Raw genomic sequence first — 24,763 nt, forward strand, 5'->3', positions numbered from 1 at the left:
GTCAACTATATGCAATTATCCAATGGTAATGCACGGTTAGTAGTAAGCTGTTAGTAAGATTAGCTGGTTTGTTTCAAGGGATTCGTTTAGCTGTCAAATTACGTAATTAGTTACCGTATATTATGTGGAATTAAATAAAAATAAAGTTCATAAATTTTTAAATGTTATACCTTCATATTTTTATGTAGATCAATTTTTTCGATATATAATTGCATACATGATTAAAGCTTCGATATATCTACATCTGTTATAAATAAATCTTTTTTATTTTATCTCCATTTGTAACTACATCCTGCCTGATATTAGAAACTATTTGTGCTCTTAAGGTACATTCATACAATCTTATTCACTCGTAACATTATAAATAAAGAATATTATAAATAAAATAAAATCAATTTGGAAATTAATAACATAGCTATTAGAAAATTTTTTATTTCGAGCTATATAAAATGATCACAGTGAAACGCACATTTCAAATTACATTCTAATATTGAAGAGATCTTTTCGTTTGTATGTCTTCTAATATTGTCCGAAGTTCCTCATCCTCTAATCGTCCTTCTAAACTGGGTATCAAAGCCTTTGCCTCTTCTGGCGTTTCCGGACAAAGATTTGCGAGCGAAGCTAGTTCAAATTTATGGAGCTTCTTCTGCATAAGTAAACTAAACAATACAAATTTTATAATTTGCTGTGAATATTTTTTATTAAACAGGATAATTTAAGGAAGTAAATTTTTGCCTTAGGTATTTATGCTTAAGACGTCAGTTTCGTGAAGGTACTTACTTTCTTACAGCAGCAATGGTTTCTTTATTTTTAAACCGACGAAATCTGTTCGTATAAGTTAAACTCTTCATAAAAACTTCAGAGAATTCCTGTTCCTCCTCGGCTGACTCATTTTGCGCTTTCCTGTGCTCCAACAACATCAACACTTCCGAAATTAACAAGGTCTCTGCATTTTCAAATTCTAAAAAAAAAAATTACACATAGAGCTTTTATTAATCAGACAGTATCGTTTACGCAATTTACTTAAAACTTACTTTATTTTCTTTAAGTCACTCGTGGGTACATTTTTGATTGAACATTACTAATCACAAATTTTTAACAAAATCTTATTAATCATATTTTACAAAAGAGATACATTTATTATATAATATAAATATAGCACAAAACATACATAAATTTACACATTTGTATGTTGCTTATTCTTATATATATAATTTAAATTTGTTATATGTATATTTTATATATAATTTATTATAGTACGTTTTATATATCTTAATTTATATGCTCTCTTTATTATTTTCAGTCGACCGTTTACAGATCTCACTTGAAATTCATAATTATAAACCTTAATATGTAATATCACAATCCTGGCAGTATCCACGAACTATAATATACAAATATTTCACATTTTTACTAGATCAACGAACTGTATATCATTGATTTGGTTTATTTATATATCCCTTTTCCGTAAGAAAATCATATATTTTTCGTGTTTTATTTACGTCAATTTTAAGCAAAACCCTAGCTTGTGCCAATCTAAGGTAACCTGCTTTTTTATTTTCTGCTATTAAAATTTGTTTGAAATCGAGGTAATTAGTAGGTACTATACGCGTAACTGAACAAAGCTCTTTTTCGGCTGAAGTTAATTTCTCATATCCTGGAAGACCTTGAATTGCAAGTGGCGGCGCCGTTTTTCGTTGTGCGATTGTACTCGATATGGAATTACTAAAATTAATGTTGCAACCAGGTAATATAGTCTTCCAGCTATATTCAGGATTATTCAAGTACTGTTTCCTTTCCTTTTCATTTTCTTGTCTAAGTTTGCTTAACTTTTGAAATATTGGAACACTATGAAAGTGTTCCAAACCATTATTGCGGAATTCAAATAACTTATTAAGATAATTTTTAAGTTCTCCCGCTCTATGTAAGCCTTCCATGAAATAATCGAACTCTATACCTCCTAATAATTGCATAAAAATTAATAATCTTTCTGCGAGTGCTCTAGTTATCGTACATTCGTATCTCTGTATCCAAGATATAGTCCTTCTAAATGCTATCAGTCCATGATTACGTATAATTTTTCTTCTTCTCATACGTTCTTTCAGTCTGTTATTATATGCTTGTACTATAGCTACTTGTAATTCTTTTCCTAATTCATAATTATTATCGCTTATATCAAATTCACCATAGTTCAAGTCAGAAATTAATAATTCTGCATGATTATCAAAATTGACATCAAAATCTGATCTCGCTGCATTGTATCCAGCCAAAAGTTTACAATTAAGAGTATTAGGTGCGAACCGAGGAGGTTCTTCTAAATCTTGCAATTTATATAAATAAGGAATAGGTTCGCAACCAACCAAACTAGCTTTTGTTTCTTCCATTTTTGGCAATCCTGGCAAAGCCTGATTATCAATATAACATTGAAGATAATGATTTTTACATTCTTCCGTTGATTTCCCTTGTATTCGTCTGGCCATGTCAACCCAATTACCAAAACCACACTCCTGTAAAACATCTAAACATTCTAATTCTTGTTTCGCTGTCCAACCGCTTCCATCGATCAAGGGAAATTCATTCTTTATGATGATATAGTCGTGATCGTTTCTGTGATTGCTAATTTCTGATCCGTTGGAGAAACAAGAGGGACACAATTCCATACTATCACACACAGCACAACGAATATACGGCTCTGTCAATGCGGATTTGCATACGCGGCATATTGGGTCTGAAGTAATGATTTCATCGTTCACGACTGACACGTCGAGTTCTACGTTATGCTTGATCTTTTCTGTTCTATTCGATGAACAGTCTGAAAGAGGATAATCGTTACTTTAGGCCATACCGCAATTAAACATTATTTTCACACGATACAACGTAAAATGTTAACTGTTATCGGAAAAAACATTGACAAACGTCATATGATTATAGGTTAGAAACAGACAATATTGTTACCGTCTTTTCTTGCTAAATAAAAGAAAAAAATAAACATACCTTTCGGAAATTGCAAGTCCGCCGCATCTTCTTCTGTCATATCAGTTAAATTCGGATTAGTCATATTTTTTTTATTATATTAATTTTCTACAGTACTCCAAGAAAGTCACGTTTTCTTAAACGCGTACTATACTACTAACTCGGCTACTCACAAATGATCTTATGCCAATTAGCCGGAGTTGTAAGTACTTGTTTTGCTCACCAGATGGCAGTTCTAGAACCATGTACATATATACCTGATCGGTAAATCTTTTAATCTTTTGTATTCTAGCGCCGCTATTTTAAATGTAACGCTTAAATCAGTTGACTACGTGAAGTGTGCAGAATTTAAGTTTCTAAAATAATTTAACATTTTAAATGTCCCGCATAATATGGAAATCGAAATAGTGTTTTAATTAGTTAATAAACAAGATCAAAAAGAACGTCAAAGATATATGTCAGCTTCGTCATATCGAATGAGAAACGTTGGAAACGATGAGCATTTATTTTCCAAATACATTAGGTATGTATGTTATTTAAGAACGTATCGAACCTTGAAAACGGCGGTTGAATTACGAACATAACCTGAATGTATAAAATCGTGAAGGTCTCAAGTAAAATTGTATGTTTCCCGAATACGGAATTAAACAATTTGACATCGAAATAATTAACATGCGTAGTATACTATCTTTCGAATCAGTTAGACACGCGTACGTGTTAGTTACACAGATATAATGCCCTCGAACTGAGCGAACGTAACAAACCACGAAACTAAATATCTTTTTGGCTCAGGTAACTCGATACATATCTCACTGTCTTACGAAGGATAAGTTTCTCAAGAAAATTTTGTTGTATATAATTATGACTGACGTAACTGCGGTTTCATAGAATAAATTGTGAGTAATTTTGTCTTTCTTATAAAAGTACAGCGATATCTCACCGTTTGTGTCCAAATTAGTTTATCTTACTTGTAGATCTCTGTACTTATTTCGTTACTTCTTCAACGCGTGAGTTTATCTAAAATGAGAAAAATATTTTGTTGTATGTAATCCAATGTTTCAAGTCGAGGTGGTCTGATACATGAAAAAGCAAATAAGGTACAAAAATGTATTAGAAAGATAGTATTAAAAAATATTTATCGAAACAAATATACGAACATTATTCAGTATCGTTCTAAGAAATACGCGAAATAAAACTAAAAAATATACGAAAAACACTAGACAAAGGAAGCCAGGTGTACGAACGAGTTCGCCTACGTTATCTTTTATAAAACAAACGATGCTTGTCATGTAACGTGGACACATTTAAGAATACGTCCACATGTTTAACTCTCTATCGGAACGTATAGTTTGCAAAAGAATAATAATAAGTCACTCGCGGATAATAATAGAGTCACTATGCAAATATTGGCAACAGTCTCGTGAAAGCGATGTATGAGAATTCCTGATACTGTAACTTGGTAACTTGAAATTAAAAATAATTATCATATATAATTTTATAGTTTATTGAAATAGATATAATCTTGTGATTTATTGAGAAGAATAAAAAACATCTAAAAAAAAAAAAACGTTTTCTAAGCTTTTAATCTACTAAATCTATGGAATATAGAAATTTAATTTATTAAATCCAGAAAAGTTTGAGAAAATTTATCGAATCTATTTTTTTTTTTTTTTACTTTCAATGTTTAATTTATTTTTCCAGTAAAAAAAAAAAGCAATGTACAATTGACATATTCATTTCATAGTTTTCAATTTGGATTACATAATATCCACGCAATAAGAAGGAAGACCATTATCTTCCGTTTACAACCATAATTCTTTGGTCGATTTACGTCAGGATTATTAAAAAGACACTTAACCTTGTCCTTCATACCTTCCGTAAGGGATTTCACTCGGGATAATAACTTGTTTTCAGCCCTCGTAATAAGCCAAAAAGATTCATATCGCGCGTTTATTGTGACCTGCTAGGCGTGGAAACCGGTTTCATTAAAATTTTTACGAGTCAACCGATCGAGCCAAATCAAAAAACTTATCGCTTCGTGTAATATCCTATTCTTTTCTTCCCAGAGGAAAGTATTCACATATATAAGTGTCTGGAAAATTTTCATTCCACCATCGAATAACGGAAATCGTTTCAACTATCGTAACATTTTGCGAATTTCAATACGACGATAGCCAACGCACTATATCATTTAAACACGTGTTTTATATTCGGACGAGACATATTATACGTCTTCCGTGTCGAGAAAAATACGGATCTATAAAAGCTATCCTGTGATTGTAGTACCCTTCGTTTTATTTTACATATTTTTACACATGAAAATAACGGTTCAGTACGGCGATTAATTTCTAATTATCGCCAATCATAAACTAATTTATCATAAATCCTGTCACGATATTTACGAGATATTAAAAATAATTCGACGTATCTGAAAATTCATTGCGCGCGCGCGTAGCAAAAATAAAAAGGTGGAGGCGTGTTGGGAAAAAGTAGTTCGTCTTGGAACAAGATTAATTGGCATGATCTCTGTAGATATCTGAAAATAGGAATCGTTCCACCAACCGTTATTATCGTAACGGTTGCGTAAACATCGATCTTTAGCGACAGCTTCCTACATTGCGCTCGATTCTCTTGCAGGCGAAGAGAAGTTTGACGAAGATGAATTTGCACGTGAAATACACAGCGAACGAAAATCCCCATACGGCGATATCTGTGGCAATGTCACGCAACAAAAGGAACATCGTCACGAATAACACGGTGTATAGAACGCGAGCGTAATTTAAGACGATCGTCCGGCTACCGCAAGGACTGAAACTGTTTCCAAACACGGATGACGCGTCCATATCGTGGTACAACGATCGAATATTGTATCGAGAGTCCTCGAAGGACTGACTCAAATACGCTGAAGCGTGTTTCTCTTTTGTTTCTTTTTTTTTTTTTCCTCGCGTGACCGCGCTGTGTTTCTCATATTCGTGACTTGGATGATCTCTCGACGAACGAATCATGAATCCCGAGCAACCAGACTTTTCCAACGCAAGAACGCTACATTTCCGTACTCACGATGACGGTGATAAGGTTAAAGAAGAAAGCGTTCGATCGGACCGAGGAAACATCTTCGACAACGTTTACAAAATGACTACTATAGATAGGTACGTTACTTTTATTGAATCAGTGAAAATATAACGAGGCAAATTATAAAATAGTCGAAGAAGATATAAAGATACATTGGCTTGAAGTTAACGAGGGAATTCAATTTCTCGATTAAAAAGATATTTCCGCGTCTCAACTATGAACTATGAAATATTTCTATCTTTTCTTTCAATTTTACGTAAGATTAGATCGAGCATTATTTGATCGGGTTCTTTTATGATAGTTAGAGTATTAAATAATACTCGAATACATCGCCTATAACCTAGAAGATATATAAGAAAGAAAAAACAAATGATATCGATGAATTCACTCGTTTTATTTATTCTGAAGACGGTTTCAAAGAAGAAAATAATGTAAACGTATGCGTTTCTTGTTTGATAGATTCCTAGAAAGTTCGTTTCGTTACTTTTTATCGATCCTTGTATTTTCTTCGTAAAGTTCATTCTAACGCTTCTATCGTCTCGTAAGCATTGTAACGAAAAAAAAAACTCGTCGATTTAACAACTCTCGTGGAACAGCTTTCATAAGAAAGAATGAATTCTGCGAGTTAAATATGGTAATATTATTTTAGAATACTCATTTAATAACATACTGTCGGCGACTAACGGAGATCGAACGTAAAGTTTCTATTTCGAACTACGTACATGTGCATGTAAAAACGAATGATACTTTCATGGATAAATGAAACGTCAGACAACAGTGATCAACGGTGAAAAATATGTTATTGTTTCCAGAACTTCCCGTTATTTTTACACCGTTCCGACATGAGAAATGAAACAGGAGCATTTGCTTCTTTTAAAGCTACCAGAACAATAAGGATTTCTATTTTCTCTATTTTTCATAGAAAACACAAAAAGGAAAATATGTAGATTGTATGATATTGAGATTAGTTTAAAAGCAGAACAAAAATTGATAACGCTACATATATAGATTTTGACAAGGAGCAAATCTCTCGTTTTCTTCTGCGCTCTACTTGCTATAATTTTCGAATTTCTATCTTTCAATCTCACATCTGGTTAAAAAAACAAAAAGGCTCGCAACGTTGCGAGGCAACTTTACGTGAAATTAAAACGGACGATCGAATTTGCCTGTATCGAATAAAAGATCGTTTAACAATAAATAACGATCAGTTCGGATCGAAAACGATCCGAAAGATGCAGCAGAATCAATTAGCTTCGCCTATTTATCAAACAGTCTAAGACTATATGACCAAGTAACAGAACCAAATGTAATAAAACCAAAACATTTAACGGTCGAATGAAAACCTATACGCCACAGGCTAGTTAACGAATAATGCACACAGGATCATTAAAAAATTAACTGTGATTTCCAGGAAATTAATGTCAGTCGTCAAAGTGTTTCCTCGTTTCTTCGCTGGGAATTCTGTATACGAGCACGAAGATGCCGTTACCGGCTGACAATAAATTTCCAGTCGTTCACGGGAATTGAATCTGTATGGTAAAGATTTAGGGTTGCCTACGTACGATCGGATATCTTTTTTATACGAGCAGAGTTCGGATTTATTTTCCTTCGCGCCGTATTCTTCCCCAATCGAACGAAAGAAAAGAAAAAGAAAACACCGTTTTCGAAAGGGTTATCGGACCTTTTACGGCATTTGTGACTTCGATTTACCTCATTAGCATCGCCTTCGGCATTTCTATATAACGGAACAACCAACATACATACAGAAGCAACCAGTGCGTTCGAAGGCGAACGGTGCAACTTGCACTTTACGACTTGGTTTACGATACTGTACATCTTCGCTTCCGTCGATCAACAAAAAATACATGTAAATTTTGTATTAATCATTTCTGACAAACCGTGTCGTGACCGATATTCCATAGTTGAAAGTTTATTCGTTTAGCTTCTTTTTCATGAAATACTTTAATGAGAATAATTTTGTAATATTTTAGAGAAACGTCACTCGAGATATTCAAATTACAGCGATTGCGAGTCGATGACCCGCTAAGAATTTTTGTAAAAGAGCTTTGTTTCAACAGCAGCTTCGATTCTTCGGTGATACAGTGTTGCAACAGCTAGAAACAGTCAAAGAAACAAAAGATTAAGGCGTACCATGTGCCGTCTAAGAAAGAAATTACCGCAAATTATTGCCATAACGTTCTTTCAACTTGAAAACAACACCGCCAAAATGAACAAAGAACCGCCGCTTCCTTCTTAAAACATCTTCTTGACACATCGCCAAACTTCTGCTTCCATTTCTTCCTTTTCAATCCGTTTCCTTTTGTTAACTCTTGCGATGATTCGCGCTTTTAAATCGACAGTAAAAAAGAAAAAGGAACGTTTCCACGAATGATTTGCCAACAGTTTTCTGATCGATCATCGGAAACAGTCTCATTTAAATGCAACGAAGATAACAGACGGGCGGGCTCCGCGACAAGTTCTTTCGTATGCAAATGCGGAACGATGGTCCTATACGATACCATTGAGAAGCATCGCTTGCTTATTCTTAATAAGATTTATCTTAATGGTAATTGTCATAATAGTTTTCTTTCTAATTATAACAGCTAGATACGTATAATGGTATACGATGATTAGAATTGAAGCGTGATCGTAAACGATAGCGTAGAAACGAATCTTCGAACATTTTGCATCCAATCTTGAGTTTGCGTCCGATCGTCCGATAGCTTCGTAAACAGCCTTCAATCGTAGAATGGCATCCGTGTAGCAGTCGTGCATGATTATTAGACGGCGGAGACACGAATGAATATTCATCGCGTTGTCGAGCATAGTAACGTGGCATGGTGTAGCGTGGCGTGGCATGGTTCACGGTGGATTCTTGGTGGCAAATCCTGTTTCTGCACTTGGACGCGCTTTACGCAAATTACGCGCTTCTAAACGCAAATTGCGAGTTACATAAGCAACAAGCGAGCCAATACCCAAGCTAACGCTCGCGAGACTGCAAAAGTGAGACAAATCGAGAATCCTTTGATCGTGTTAAATAGGCTTGTTAAGCTGGGAACGAATTGTTCCTTAATTGTCGACGTTCAGGTAGCTCCGACGACCATCGAGTTTTACAACTGACTGACTTCTATGGATATAGATAATGTTTAGAATAAAGAGGACTCGTTATCGCGAACGGAAACGATCGTTAGAATAATTCGTTCCTCTTTTGCGCGAGTCTCCATTGTCTCGAGCGAAACCTCTCGAAAAGCATCGATACACAGTTTGCAAGTGGGTGGAATAGGTGAGTTGACTTTCACTCGTGTAATTTCGGATAATTACGACTTACTGTGGTGGATAAGTATGGAAATTGTATTATGGGAATATAATTGAAGATAAATCTGCATCGGTTTCAATAGAATGGATCGTATTTTATCGTAGAAACGATTATTGTTCCGTTCGGAATCGTCGAACTTGTTAGAGGAGCATGGGCAGTTGAATTCAGAATTGTTAGTTTACTTTTACTGCTCGATAGTCAGGGATGTGTTGTAAACTCGGTGTCTCCAGAGTCCACGCTTTGAAACCATATCGTGACGGTACAAGTTTCCAAGGTTTTTGACCTGGAGGAGTATCGCGACCTTTTCAGAAAAGCGAAGCTCCTCGCGTCAGTTCGGATACCACCCCGCACTTATCGGGAGAAAGCGCGTCAAGGGCGCATGGAAGAGCGGTCGTGACATTCAGGACGCCGTTAATCGAAAAAGTAATTTTTGACAAAAGCCAATCAGCGTGTGTCCTAAACAAACTTGAAAGCTTGGACAGTCCGAGCGGAACGTGCGTATTGTAACTTTCCATCGGTATACACAATCGAGCCTTCGATCGGTTATAGATGTGTTCTAACATTCAAACAGTATACATAGTACAGACTACGACGCACGTACTATGCGCCGTACTCGATTACACATGTTTTTCATGAAAGTAAAAGTTCCCTGCTACTATGGCATTTAAAAGAGTGTAAACTTTAGTTTCTCTTACGCATCACTCGTCCACCGTGGCTGATAATTAATTAAATCGTATTAAATCATCATACGACATTGGCGTTCGAGCTAACGAATCACCGTAGACAGACGCAAAACGGTAATTTATCGAGTATTATAGACATTTTTTTTTTCTAATTAACATACCATAATATAAGTTATCGTATCGTTGTTTCTTATTGCACTCGATCGCTTTAGTATCGTTGGAATATCCGCTTTCCATAAAATATATCCTAGACGCATACATATACGATATTATTCAGGATATTTCACAACGTGCGTCGGATGTGTTAATCTCTTTTTTTAAAGTATGAGTTTTCTGCTCATTAAACTTGGTAATTGGATTCGTTTGTCGTGAAAACATTTCTGCTGTATCGTTTTGTCGGCAACATATCCATTGGAAAAGATTTCGATTTTTCCTGGAAAGTTGATTAAAGTACGAGTAGATGCGTAATTCGAATATTTCAACAAAATCACGCGAAAATCTAGATGGTGATACGTTATTAGCTTTCCAGCCAACGAAATATCAGGCAGAACCGGTTGCCATTCGTCATCGATTCTGTATGCCACTGACACCGAAATGAGACAGGTTTAAAATTAGTTTCACGACGAAGCGCTCGTATCTCTTCTTTCTAGACTAGCATTTCATTATCTATATTCGGATTTGCATGGATATCAAGATCTTTCGTGCTTCCATTCCTTTTCCATTCGAAAGGAATCCCAATACGACATCGCCTTTGCCGTTGTTATTATTTTGGACTTTTGATATAAATGTGATATTATAAAATGTGCAAGAGCCTATCGACTCTAACTGATATTAGGAAATAAATAAAATGAAAGGTAACAGTAACTTCGGGAAGCGATAAGAACGAGTTTCGGATTTAGATCTTTTCGTTCTTAGAATAGAAGAAACACCAAGCCATAAAGGTCAGCAACAGATTTCTTCCCCATAACTTTGATATTCAAATGGCCGCCACCTACGAATGGAAGGGATGGATCAATTTCTTGCAACACGATGTATCGTTATTTAGAAGTTTAACGATCTACAAGGTGAAGCGAGTAGTTTCGATGGAAAGAAGGATACGCGCGGCCGATCTTTGATAAAACGGTCACTGCGACCTGAGCCTAACGGGATAACCTCGATAAACTTTGGCTGGTACGTTGTTGTGAAGCCACTCCTAGTAACATCAGTTTACGTTACGTTTCTGTATGCGTATCTCGATATATGTAAACCAGACTATGATAATCCAGACGGGCGTAATCGACCCGATTCGACTTATCCCGATTCAAGACAGGTTCCGATACGAACGATGATGCAAAAATAATCATTTCGCCAAAATGGTACAACATAGTACGTTGGATTAAACGAAAATTCCGACGATACGTTAGCCTTGTTCCCCGAATCAGTTTCTACGATGTTCCACTTTTGTTCTTCGATTAAAAATCGTCATTTTCATACGACTGAAAACAATTAAGAGATCGTTTAATCTCTCATTCAGATGACGCGACCGATGTCGAACGTAGCGGTTCCGACCGCTCCAAGCGACACTTCACTCACGGGCTACCGATGTATCGGTTCAACATCATAACGAGCGTTAATTATGCATGCTCACGAAGGCTCGATGGTATTTCGACCATTAAACGTATCAGACCACTGACAGAGATCCTCCGTATCGCGGGATTTACGCGGACTTTTCGAGATTGTCAGTCGATAGTTAGTAACATAGTTAAAAGTAGAACGTCGGCTAACACTCCTAAGCAAGCCGAGTCTTTTGCCTCGTAAACGTTACGCAACAAGTCACCGTTGAATGAACCGCTTCCTGTTATCAACACGAACTCCCGATCGACTTCGCGTATCCTACAGCTAATTACGTTGCACGAAACCAACACTCGACTTTTCATTTTCTAAGGTCTCATGCCACGTACACGTGGAGTCAGGTGCAACGGTATAACTGTATCTGTCGAGTTTCAGGCTTTCCTTGAGAATCACAGCATTCGATGCTTCCTGTCGATCGCCAGGTAAATGCAAATTCACGCGTTCGGGCGTTCCTTGGCCGGTTCACACGTTCGTACTATGCATCAGCCGAGAAATTCAGGCCGGGGCGTAAACTCGGGCGTAAACAATTTCGATCGACAGTCGGAAAATGATCTCGAATCCCGTTTTTGTAATGATCATCCGACTGAGATCGTACACAGATATCGTGTATGTTACCTGTTATCTGCATTATTATACGCAACTTTCGTTCCATCTCTTCGTCTTTCCTACAATTTTAAAGCTTGCGACGAAGCTCGCGACGAAGCTCGCGACGAAGAACAATGAGTTTTCATCGTGTTTCTGTGCTGTGTTTCAATAATGCGTCGCGTTTCGCGAACATTGCAGTTCAATCGCGTAGGTCTGTCGTGTAATAGAATTTCCTTTCCAGTTTTTCCAAGATATGCTACGTATGAACACAGCATGAACCATAACGTAGGAATTTTTATGCTTCACATGGATTATGTACACCGTGTATGAATTTGTGTTTTATTATTCTTTAGCCTTTCAACTCGTTTATTTGTTCCATCGGTATATTTGTATTGGCAAAAATAATGTTTTTACTTGCTATATATCCAACCTCGCGAATATCATAATGTCACAGTTATTATCGCAGTTGATCGGAAACACGACGCCGTTTGATAGAAAACAGGATTATAAGGATAGGCTTTCGCACGAAGATCGCGAGCAAAACATTCGAGACGGTACATATATAGCGGATAAATCTTCCCTGCAACATCTTTTCCAATGGATGGTTTTTGTGATAATTTAGATTTCCCTGACATCGCAGTCGTTTTAACGTCACAGTAACGGTATCCTCGATCTTCGACCAGCCATATGTTCGGTCTACTGGTTGGAACTTTCCTTTCCAGAGGCCCGTGATCTTGCCAGGATCCTCCAAGTTCGTCACAATGTCATAAATATTCTTCAATTTTTTCAATGTTCATAAAATCATAGAGATTAGATGCACGAAGAAATAGCAACGCGAAAGATGTCAAGTTAAATCTTGACAATTCACAACGTTAAGAGACTATATAATTTAAATGAAAAACATAAGTCGATCAAAAAACGTTACAGACGAATGAAATCTTGCATTAACGGAACGTTTGCTCTTAAGAAGTTAAACTAATAAGGCAAAACGATCAACGTAATCATTTTAAATCTCAAATACCGCAAATTTTTAAATTTGAAGATGCAAAATTAATTCTATCGGTTATCGGAAATACAATACGTACCAAGAAATATCTGAAATTCACAAACCTGAAACTTAAGCCACGCTCCTCTAACGCAATTATCATAACTATGTCAAAGGAAAGATCAAATAAAACCGTCCAATCAGAATCTTAGGTAAATCAGATCCTTTATCTATCAACTGTAGTCAAACTGCAGTTTCTCCTCCCTTTGATGGGTAAACGTGATCAAACGTCTTTTTTTTTCTCCCCGCGTTCGAGCTGTTAACTCTAAGTGTCAACCAATAATCGATGGGATTTCTTTAATTAACGTCGACACACTTCTTGGATCGCGGTTCACCGACCTTACTCCAGTTGGATTTCTTCGTCCTCGGCTCGTCAGGCGTCTCAAATCGTGATATCGAACTGCATAGTGGCTTGCTGCGAGATCCCGCGATTTCGCGACAACCAACGCAACGTGAAATGTATAACGGGATCGACCTTAGCTATTGTTTCGAATGGTACTGCGTGAGCGATCGATAAGCTAATCGACGAATTGCTCGAAATAAAGGCTTATTATCGCCAGCGCTCTGGATCGAAGCCAGTTATCGCAACGATGCTGCGTTTCCCGTCGAGGATAGCGGTACGATCGCCATCGAGCAACAACGTAATCGGTCATGCAATTAACACAACGTTTCATTGGATTATAAAATAGCGCGTCGATAGGATGTTTCGTTGGATTACGGAATCGTGGGTAGCTCGATGAACAACTGAAAAATATCATATATGTAATATGATTAAAAGATAGCAGTAAACTGCATAGCATGCTACGGTGAATTAAAATAAGAAGCTGTTACGTTGAATTTTTCGATCTTTCCTAGGACTTGCGTACATTCATCGAACACGCAATTAACCGTGTTAAATTAAGTAATTTGATTATCCGTTGGAAAGCTAACGTGTGCCACAAACGATAATTATCGTTGACGTTGTGCGACAGTGAAATTTACAAGATCAATATTTGTCTTTCTTTTATGGGACAACCTTTATTAAAGACCGCGAGTAGAACGAGCAATTCAGGTTAATGTAGACGTTAAAATATTCCTTTGAGCATGATTTAGTGCTATTGTAGCAGATGATAGCGTAACCTGCACAGGCTGCATCAAGCGTTCCACGTCGTAAAGAACAGTTTCTACGAATCGGGAAAAGAAGGTGAAGGTCGGATGGAACAGCAGGTATTCACGTGGGAACGGAATCGCGTTAACTCGTCGAGTTATCTACGAAACTTGGTAAATATTTCGCGTAACGATCCGACGATACATATTTCTAAAAAACTAGATTGTAAGTCGTTAAGAATTGCAGTTGTTTATGGTACTTGTCAAAAAGGAGATAATTTTATAGTTAGGAGAACCGATATTCTCATAATGCTCACATATTTTTTCATCTTCGAGCAATTAGTTTATCGTACGATAATCGTTTTTCTTTTATAATTTTTTAATAAGCACAAATACATAGGTTGGTTTCTCGACGCGCTTCAGTCTGATTTTCGCTAATGACATCTGCGTGCATCGCACAAGAAACGAGTAATCGAGGTAGAGATTCACCATGGTGATGTTTAAACGCTTGAAATTCACTTTTCAGAGCGATTATTCTCTCGAGAGCGGTTTTCCTATCGTAATGCAGCGAATCGTTTTTCAAGACATGATTTACAACGTCGCAAGTAAACCGTCCGTAATTAAAGAAAGGAAAACATCGTAAAAAAATTATTCGAAAGTGGACTATGGTAATAGCTTACGAAGGTGAAAGAGAAGACATTTCTGAAAATCATCTTTTATAGATTTTGCGTTAGGTTCGCCGATTCGTCGTATTTGAACGGACGCGTCTGTCTCCGGTAGTTCATCGACTTGGACGCGAACGTTGTGTGCCGATATAACTATGGTTATCAGCCGTGGTGTATGAGTGATTAGGTAAGAGAAACCAAAGTTTACACTCTTTTAAACGCAATAGCAGCAGGCAACTTGTACTTTAGTAGAAAACGTTGTGTAAAAAACGAGTACGGTACATAACGTGTGTATTTGGTTGTTTGTACTGTGATGTTTGAGCTGATCGACGGAACACGTATACTGATCGAACGTTAGAACATGTCTGTACTGATTGATAACTCGAATGTGTACATCGATGGAAAAGGCTACAACATGCGTGTCCTGCTCGGACTGTCCGAGCTTTCAAGTTTGTTCACGACACACGCTGAGTGGCTGGCGTAAAAATTAATTTTTCGATCAACGGTGTCCTGAATGTCGCGATCGCTCTTCCATGCGCCCTTGACGCGCCTTCTGCTGGTAAGGATGGTGTGGTATCCGAACTGACGCGAGGAGCTTCGCTTTTCTGAAAAGGTCGCGATACTCCTCCAGGTCAGAAACCTCGGAAACTTGTACCGTCGCGATATGGTTTCAAAGCGCGAACTTTGCAGACACCGAGTTTACAACGTATCCTTCGCTATCGAATGCGAAATAAACTAACAATTCTAAATGCGATTGCTCTCTTAATACGAATGTACGACCTCGTTATAAACCTCACCGACGAGCACCGCACGTGGCTCCTTGGTGTGTTCGGTGTGTTCCATGACGGAAGGGTATTGGTAATTTTCCATAACATGACTTACAATTTTACGAACAAATCTTAAAGAAGAGTATGTTAGAGATATTGGTTCAGGTTCGTCGCGATTTGTCGCATTGATAATTTTCCGAGACGCGACTGATTTTAATGCGATTCGTAAATAAACGATGGCAATAATCAAATACGCTCAAAAACGGACGAATTTCTGAAAAATATCTTAGGTCAGTTCAATCAGGATTCTTCGTAACAGTGAGTAAAACAGATTTCATAAAAAAAAGAAAAACGATTCCAAGAAACTACCTACTTATTTAGGCTTTCCGTTCACGAAGAACAATCCCGCAGGAGGCAAAAGAAATAAGAGTTACGTGGAATCTACTTGACTTGCATGACCGTATGATAATCGTTGGGCTAAATTCAGTCTACAATGGCCGGCTATTTATTTGCAATTTTTCGTTGCTTGTATAGGGATTGACACGGTGTCAACCTGCATTGTCCCAAATCAGCTTCAGATCGTAGATAAGGAAACGCGGAACATTACTTCCATTGATGGAAAATAACGTACAAGTTGAACGAAACTTTGCCTCTATATAGACGTACGAAGGTAAATTCAAAAGGATGTATTTGTACGATCGATTAGCGAATAATAGGATAATTATTCGGTTGCCGGTAGCTAATTACTAAGGGAAACTTACTCGTTTGCTTTCTTTAATTATTCCCTCAATATACTAAGTACATCGACTGTATTTACATACCGTTTAAACATGGTTTAATATAGTCGACAAAATAACCCTTTCACGCACGATAATTATACGAACGTTATGTCTTCTTTACGCAAACACGTGAAGGAAATTCGGCTCCGGACGGATTCGTTATCAAACGACATAACTGAAAATGTCGACGGAAGAAATACGTTTAAACGTAAATCGAAAGTTAAATATTTACCGTTTGACGCGAAAAAGTCACGCCGTTAAAGAGCTCTCAATTGCTAAAAGGTATCACGTTACTTAACTGCCGGTCGAGTATTTCAGTTGTCCGATCGTCGAACGAAATACAGGCTAACGCGTAGAATGGAACGACCTGCGATTCTATGTTCACCCTATGTAGGTTGAAGCCCTACAGAGTTCCGCAGCCGTTTCTGGGACAGTAGTTTTAAAGTTTGCGCGCAATAGTTTTGAAGCACGAAGCTAGAAGACCAACGTCGATCTCTATAACTTTCGGAAACTCGGCCAAACTTACGCACTCGCGCTTCCCACCTAGTCGGACGGTAGACGCTAACAAATGAATCTCGTCGGAGACGCCACTCCATAAACCGTAACTTTTTCAAAGAAATCGATTCCCTCTCGAAATAAACGACGCTGTACGAGTAATCGAACGGCCGACGAGATCTGCCGCGTGGGTGTATTTTAAACAGTTTGTAAGTGACTATTTTAAACCTGTCGTACTCTTCTAATAGGAATCGTTCGTTTGGATCATCGTTTTTCAAATTAGAAGATAAAAGTCACGATTATAAGATTTGATGGTGTTTCTTGAAAAAATATCGTTCGTTGTATCGTCGCGGTATTATTTTGGAAAACACGCGGCTAGTTATCTACCTGTTGTGCCGAATCGAACACGCGGTTGGTTTGATGAAACCAGCATTTTTTGCAAACTACTTAATAAAGCTTGTCTCACGAGCGTTATCTGTTTTTCATTCGTGATTGATGTGTTTGGCACACGACTTAATTTAAGCTAATGGATCATACCGTTCGCGTATTGTTCTCGCAACCAGTCGGAACTAGTCCCCTATTTTAATCTCGCGTATACAATTCATGGTTTGACAATGGTTTTCGCTAACGAATTCATAAGAATGGAATACATGCCTTTGTATCAAGCTGGCTAATGTATCGTAAAACGACAGAAATTGCAATTACCTTGTTAGCGAATTAAACCTCATCTTTCTTGATAAGGAAGCAGAAGGAAATAAGTTTGATTCTGAATTCATATGCGTAAGATGTCTCGATTAAAAACTTGACAAATTCGAAGATTAAAACGTTCGATATTTGCTATACGATATTACGATCAAAATAAATTAGCGTAAGAAGCTATTAATAATTGTTCTATTGAAAATATTCATGATACGAAAGGTTTTGATGAATCAATTTGAATCGAAGTTCGTAATCCTGGTATTCCGTTTGAAGCTTCGGCGTGCGACTAGGTGCACGTTACTCATTGACGTTCATCGGCACAAAATAAATGTTTCCGTGATGCACGGTAATCTCAGTGTCGGTCATGTAGAGGAAGAGAACAATTTTTCCGATGTTTCGGAAATCATTGACGTGCATAGTATCACCGTTCCGTGCAGAGGACGAGCGTCAGAACAAAAAAAAAAAAAAAGAGGAATCTACAAACGCACGAAACGCTTAGACGGCTTTATAACATCGGAAGAGAATCAAACTTCGTCCAATTGTCCTTGCAAACGTTGTAGAATTATAAAATGAAAAATAGACATTACAAAAATAAACAATAATTTGTCAGCGTTTAGTTTCTCATATAATCGTTGAAAGATAAAAAGATAATTGCGAACTTCTAAAGCATTTAATGAACTATATAACATAAATTTGCCGGCATCTTGAAAATCATTGAGCTATATGTCTATAAAGGTATTAAATGTAAAATACTTTATATCTCAATTTTAGATTCAAACACGTGCGAATTGTTTTAACGAAGATCAAACGAATTTCCGATAGTTCAAAAATAATGAAACCGATAAAATATAACGGGAAAATGAAAAGAAAATCAAGTCAAACGTATAAAAACAAGATATCGTCAAATGGAGTAAAGTTCAAAGAAATAATATGACGAACACGAGCCAGTTTTTCAATATTCCATACTCGAATACAGCAGAGCACGCTCTCGAACCATTAAGAGAAGAAGAAAATCGGTGAAATTTCTAATGACCGAAGTTACTTCAAATTAATCCTTCTGTGTCGCGTAATGACAGTGCCTTCGTACGACTACGAAGATAGTACTACGATAGTATGAACGACTACTTTGATAGTATGAAAAATAATAAATGAAACGTAGAACCTGATAGAGAAGAAGAACGCCTCGTTGCAAAATAAGGATATCTACGATATAATTTCTATAGGCACTGTAAAAAGACTTGGAGAATCCCTCAGCGAAGATATTATTTCCAAAAAGTTAGCAACTCGAGCGACGAGTTAACTCGACCTGCTCGGTCAACAGGTTAAAGCGATCTACATACGAAATTATACACGCATAGCGATATAATCCGCGATCGAATCGCAGAATTTGCAGGTCGAATTCGGCAAATTGGCCAGGATCCTTACGGGAGTACGGAAAAAGGAAAAGGAGAGTATCGAAACGCGGAGCCGCCGAATGGGAACGAGAAAGAGAGGGCGAGAGAGGTAGGGAGAGGGCGTTTAAATACGAGGAGAGATGCGCGTGCTCCTTCAGTCTGGCGCTAACAGCCCAAACCGATTCATATCCGGCCCCCAGAGGAAAGGAAAGAAGTATCGCAAGGACGAATCATCGATAAATAACAGAAAAGGAACATCTCGAGACGAAGAATCTTCGATTTCCGGGATTCGCCAGAATCGCGTCGTTTTACAGAGAGAAAGAAAGAAAGAAAGAAAGAAGGAGAGAAGAAAGAGAGAGAGAGAGAGAGAAGAGAAATTGATAGTGAGGGCTATTTGAAAGGACCAAAGAAAGAGTGCGTGTAGTAATGTGTCAGTGAAAAGTTTCGATAGAAGCAAACAAGAAGAAGAAACTTTAGAGAAACCGAAGAGAGGACAGAATGACAAACAGCATGAAGCAGACTGTCATTAAGTGAGTTTCATTCGTTTACTGTCGCATGAAAGTTGGCTAACGGTGCATGAGAAAATTGACGGAATCGACTCTTGTGGATTCCAAGAGAAATTTTATGTACAGTGTAGAGATTATCATAGAGTTTGCGACGATGTTACGATTTTTTCATGTACGACGATCCATAACATGAACGTTTTATTCGATCGATTTATTTTTAGGATAGAAATTTATCTTCGGGAAAGTAGTCTCGTTTCGTGATATCGTTTATAATCACGACAATCTGATTTCGTCAAATCGTTCTACTTTCCTGCTTTTAGCTTCGTTTCAATGAGAATGATCGTACCGTCTATAAGATGTCTATTTTTCTTTGCTTTGTCGTATTGTTGTTTTGACAGAGTTACATAATCTCGTTAAAAACTAGTCACCTTGGTAAAACGTCGCGACGTTAGATTATAGCGAAAAATTATCTTGTTTTGGCGGATGAAAGAGTGTTATCGTCGATAAGGATATGTGGAGGTAGTTAAAGTAATCGTTTGCTTAGTTTATTATCGTTGCAAATGCACATTGGCTATTGTTCAGCTATAACACGGCGAACTTGTGTAAGGACGCTTCTAGCAACGATAAACTCAAGCAACTTCTCAAATAACCGTACGAATATCCATAAATTGAGTATACATTGGCTCGACAGGAGGTTCATTAAAATTAAAGAAAAGAAAACAAAGAACCGACGAGTGTTTTGTTTCCTTTAAACGCGGAGCCATTGCTCTGTTTATTTGGCTCGGCGAATTTGGCGCCGAGATAGAAACTTATCGTGACGTACATTTACGATTCGGTATATTATATCGATTTAAAAATAACGCTCCACATTGTTTATCAAAATGTTTCCAAAACTGTCAGATGCATTATCGTCTGTCGTAAACACAATAGATCTGTTTCTTCTTATTTCGAAGCACGATATTCCAAATAAGCCATGTTAACGCGTTGAGCCTTCGTTCGTTCGAAGAGGAAGAGGAATTCTTTATCCGGTAGAATCTTCGTTAAGCCTGGTAAATGTTCATAATCGTGACGAAAGAAGATAACTATCGTAACGAAACATAACGCGCTAACAAGCCACGAATACGCTAAAAGGCGCGAATAATCGTTAATTCAGCGATATCTTTCGTTTCTTAACGAATTAGCTGTCGGTATCTTGGACGGTGTTTTATATCGTTCGGTAAAATTAAATCCTTTATATATAAATCTAACGTCTTATGAATCATCGTTTCTCCTCTTCGAGAGAGATCTCGTGATTTCAATGCAGGCTGGGATTCTCGGTGATAAAACACACCAGCCAGGCGTTGATGTTACGTCGTTATTGTAACCGCAACGTTTTCGAAAGCCCCTTAAAATTCGCCCGCAAGTCCATCCACCGGGTCGTTCGATTTCACTCAAAGAATTTCGAGGTTGTGCAAACCACTTAACGTTTACGATTGTATCGTTTATCGATTAGCTTTCTTTTGTACCAACCGTCCACCTAATACGTTGTCTCTTATAGAACTTCCTCGAGATTTTCTCTTTGAAGATTTTGCAACTCGTAGCATGTTTATTTGCGTGTCGTACTTCGTCAAAAACTGTACATTGATTACTCTTGTAATCGAGAATCATCGTTCGATATTGTATGTACCGGTTCGTTGCTACGTGACAAGAAACCTGGACGATTCGTTCGAGACATCGAAATAACGTCACTAATTCCAATTTACGTCCTACTCGACGAAACCAATTTGTAAGACGTTACTAACGATTTTATCGCAGAGTGGAAAGACGTTCTTAAGCTTCCGACGAATCCTGTCGTGATATTCAAGCTTTCCATGCCTCGATCTCGCTATAGTTTCGATCGAAAACAAATTTCCATGTTTTCAAAATATCTTCAACGTACGAACGGAACTCGCCTATCAATAACTGTTCTCCGTTCTTTCGCGCTTTCATCAAATTTGCTAAGTTTTCTAACGTTAAAAAGATACGATTCGCTCGAGAACGATATATGCAGCGGAATTAAACTAAACGATCGTCCGTCTCGTTTCATAACGAGTTACGCAGATCAACGGATCGTCGTATAATCGTACAAAAGATGGAAGCATTTGAAAACTTTATTAAGACGTTGCGATGTTATACGGTTGAAAGGTTTTCTTGGCACGAGCATTTTGTTTGTCGCGGGACATCGACACGCTCTTGATCGAACTCTCGTGTTCACAGCTGGTTATAATGTGAATGCCGATGGTGACGCACGACTGCGATCAGCCACTTCGGTAATCGATTGCGTCAAAAATGTTTTGCGCCCGAGTTTTTGCAAACGCGACATGCATTTCGAGACGAGGAAACGCACGGTGAACGTACCCAACACCGAAGACACATCGATCGTTGTGATCGTGCCTTACGCTCGAGTCACGGTGAAAGTTCTTCGCAGCCAGTTTCGCGCTATTATATTATATCGTGCATTATATTGCGATGATCAGAAAACGATTAATCCGTTATTAATTATCACAGCGTTCGTTCGAAGATCGGACAAAATTTGGTCAAACTCTGTAGAATCGATCGCGATCTTTAAATGAGAATCTTTATTGGTTGAAATATATATGTGTCGACAAAATGATATATAAGTTACTTTATCTACATACGTGTTTCAACCTTTACCTTTTTATTCCACTTGCATAAATTATACCGTTATACGGTTATGGTATTATTTCACTGGCTGGTTTTTCATGAATGAACACAACGGCGAGCATACACGTACGTGTTCAATTAATTGCAGAGAACAACGTTGCATTTCTATCTATTTGCATAGAATTTAAAAATACGTTCCTTGTACTTCGCAGCCACCGTGCACGCATGGAACGAATTTTAAACGTTTAAAATGGTCGATCGTCCAGAGAAATCTACGTGGAAAATAGCTCGCACTTTCCAACGTCGCGTCGTTTTGAATTTTAAGCTTGATTTCACGCGACGAACCTTATCGCTCCCTCCGACGCCGTGCTTCCGATACACCGTCTCGGTTTCTTTTTCCAGGTCCTACGCGAGGTCACCTTCTCTAAATCATTTTTACAAACAATCGCGACAACCGTGCATCCGCTTCTCCACGATTGCACAGTCGCCTCTGCCCTTTATCGATTCCGCGTGGTTTCACGGCCGATAAATGGGATAACGATAATTCAAACGATAATAACGATCTTTGTTTCGATCAAATTTCCCGTGAACCGGTAAATGGAAGCGAATACAATATGTTGCGCCATTGTGAAACGAACGAGGTGCAAAATCAATTTCCGCGCTTGTGATATAAACGAGTTATGTTTTCTCCTCTTGCTATTTTACTCGCTTGTGTCGAGCTAAAGCTTCTACTATATAAAATCTGTTAAATCTTATATCCATAGACTACCTAGAAATAGATTTTCATCTGGAAAATAAACTATCGACGATATGTTCAAGATAATACCGATGGTTTCTTTTCTATCGTAGATCAACTTTCCACCAACTAAGTAAACTCACGATGTTCTGTAATTATACATCTCGTTCGCTTATAACAAAGAACGTTATTGTTACATTTAATCACTTTTCTTGCATATTATTTTCCCAAGCTGTGAAATGAAGCGTGTAAAGGGAAATTCGTAAATGCAAATAGGGAGAAAGCAAATGGAAAGTAAGAAGAAGCTTCATTTTTAATTTTAATTACCCGGTATATTGTATGCAGATGAACTTTTCTTTTTTTTGTCGATTATTTATCACACTAAGATATTGCCAGTAAGAAGAATTAATAAAGACGATTAATAGATATGTTAATAAATATGTGTACGTTGTTATATGGCGAATACGTAGACATTGGTTGAATTGAATAATCGTGGCTGTTGGCAGTTGCTGCCGTAAAATTTGTAAGGCCGTGCAATTTTTCATTTCGTACAAATTACAGTGTTTGCGATGTACGTAATGGGAAGTCATTATTTTATTTAAGAAATGCCGTAATAAATTTACAAATTAGAACTAAAGATCACCGTTGCGTAACAGCTCGGTTTCCTCCTTATTCGAAAACGGATTGTCACTTAAAAGTATACAGTTTTTCCTATGAAATACTATAATTGTTGGCATATTCATAAGCTGTTGCACGTCCGCCAAATTTAAAAATAGAGAAACGATTGAAAAATACCCGCATGCAGCCATTCCTTCGGCAACAGATCCAAGGTATATTCGTCTCATAAAGACATTATTGTCGGTGTTCGTTCAAGGTGGCCGTTTATCTTAGTGAAAAACGGAACGGAAATATACGCGACATTGAGCCAAAGATATTGCTACAATCTCATTAACAGCTGAAAACAGATTTGTTTTTATGACTCGCTCGGTGTAACATTTTTAGTGATTCACCATGGTCATAAAAGTACCCATGTGCGTTCATAAATGCAGCCGTATCGATAATTCGGAATGTAATTAATATATTTGACGAAACTCGAAAAGATGGTTCTAACGACGAGGCAATCGTCTGAAGCAATGATTTCGTCCGTAGAACGAAGGGCTACTTGATGAACAAATGATCGAGGAAAGAAATAGAACACTTAACAAGACCGGTGTCTTGTTAAATTTTATTAAATTCGACAAAGTCAAATTGTTTCTTAAAATTTGTGGCCACAAAAGCGAAGAGCATAAACCCAAAACTGTCACGTAAAAGTGTTCGCAAGAAAGGACAAAATTTAGAAACTTTCGAATCTCTAAGATAAAGTCGATAAGCGTTGAGTAAACTTAGCGACGTAACATTTCAACGGTTTAATAAGCTTTTATATGGACGACGCTAAATTGTCGATGAAATGGGACAAGTCGTTTGTGTCATGACGCTAATTATCTCTGGCTGCCGCTACTACGGCATACCTGGACCCACCCGACGACGCGACACCGCCACGTTACGCTATTGTGATACCTTAACGTTGCAACACACGTTATCGTAGCAGCATAAGCAACGTCGATGGTTAGGTAATTCGTCGACAATATCGTAGTTGACGGTATAAGTAAATTCGTTCGTTCTGTAAAATAAACGTGGTACGAACAAAATTCGCAGGTTTTCTTCTATT

At 37.5% G+C, this 24,763-nt stretch overlaps 2 protein-coding genes across 8 annotated transcripts in view; one reads left to right on the top strand and one right to left on the bottom strand.

Moving 5' to 3' along the window:
- Positions 1 to 403: 403 nt before the first annotated feature.
- LOC122573592 (DNA-directed RNA polymerase II subunit Rpb4-like) lies at positions 404 to 4,277 on the bottom strand. Of its 4 annotated transcripts, XM_043740174.1 has the most exons (5): positions 4,131 to 4,277; positions 3,914 to 3,990; positions 2,995 to 3,208; positions 1,035 to 2,812; positions 828 to 961 (listed from the first exon to the last, which is right to left on the bottom strand). In XM_043740174.1, the coding sequence occupies exons 3-4, from the start codon at positions 3,056 to 3,058 to the stop codon at positions 1,434 to 1,436; spliced, it is 1,443 nt and encodes a 480-aa protein (XP_043596109.1). In that variant the 5' UTR covers positions 3,059 to 3,208; positions 3,914 to 3,990; positions 4,131 to 4,277; the 3' UTR covers positions 828 to 961; positions 1,035 to 1,433. The 4 variants fall into 4 exon arrangements, with proteins under 4 accessions (XP_043596111.1, XP_043596109.1, XP_043596110.1 ...); XM_043740176.1 differs by lacking the exons at positions 1,035 to 2,812; positions 3,914 to 3,990; positions 4,131 to 4,277 and adding exons at positions 404 to 659; positions 3,527 to 3,707 and having other exon boundaries at positions 781 to 961; XM_043740175.1 differs by lacking the exon at positions 4,131 to 4,277 and having other exon boundaries at positions 3,914 to 4,013.
- The window catches only part of LOC122573588 (neprilysin-2), a 38,149-nt gene continuing 16,668 nt past the window's right edge, over positions 3,283 to 24,763 (top strand). For 2 of the 4 annotated variants that reach the window (XM_043740156.1, XM_043740157.1), the window contains exons 1-2: positions 3,283 to 3,496; positions 5,611 to 6,122. In XM_043740156.1, coding sequence (XP_043596091.1) covers positions 5,977 to 6,122 — 146 coding nt within the window. In that variant the 5' untranslated portion in view covers positions 3,283 to 3,496; positions 5,611 to 5,976. Of the gene's footprint in view, positions 3,497 to 5,610; positions 6,123 to 19,323; positions 19,701 to 24,763 lie in introns of those variants that run through there. The other 2 variants (XM_043740158.1, XM_043740159.1) reach the window with 2 other exon arrangements.

This window comes from Bombus pyrosoma, linkage group LG12, assembly GCF_014825855.1.
Source record: "Bombus pyrosoma isolate SC7728 linkage group LG12, ASM1482585v1, whole genome shotgun sequence".
Classification (NCBI taxonomy): domain Eukaryota; kingdom Metazoa; phylum Arthropoda; class Insecta; order Hymenoptera; family Apidae; genus Bombus; species Bombus pyrosoma.

Excerpts from the sequence above, each read along its gene's own strand:
- LOC122573592 (XM_043740174.1), bottom strand. The coding sequence starts at position 3,058 with ATGACTAATCCGAATTTAACTGATATGACAGAAGAAGATGCGGCGGAC. Across the intron at positions 2,813-2,994 it reads GGACTTGCAATTTCCGAAAG|ACTGTTCATCGAATAGAACA; the intron begins GTATGTTTATTT and ends ATCCTCTTTCAG.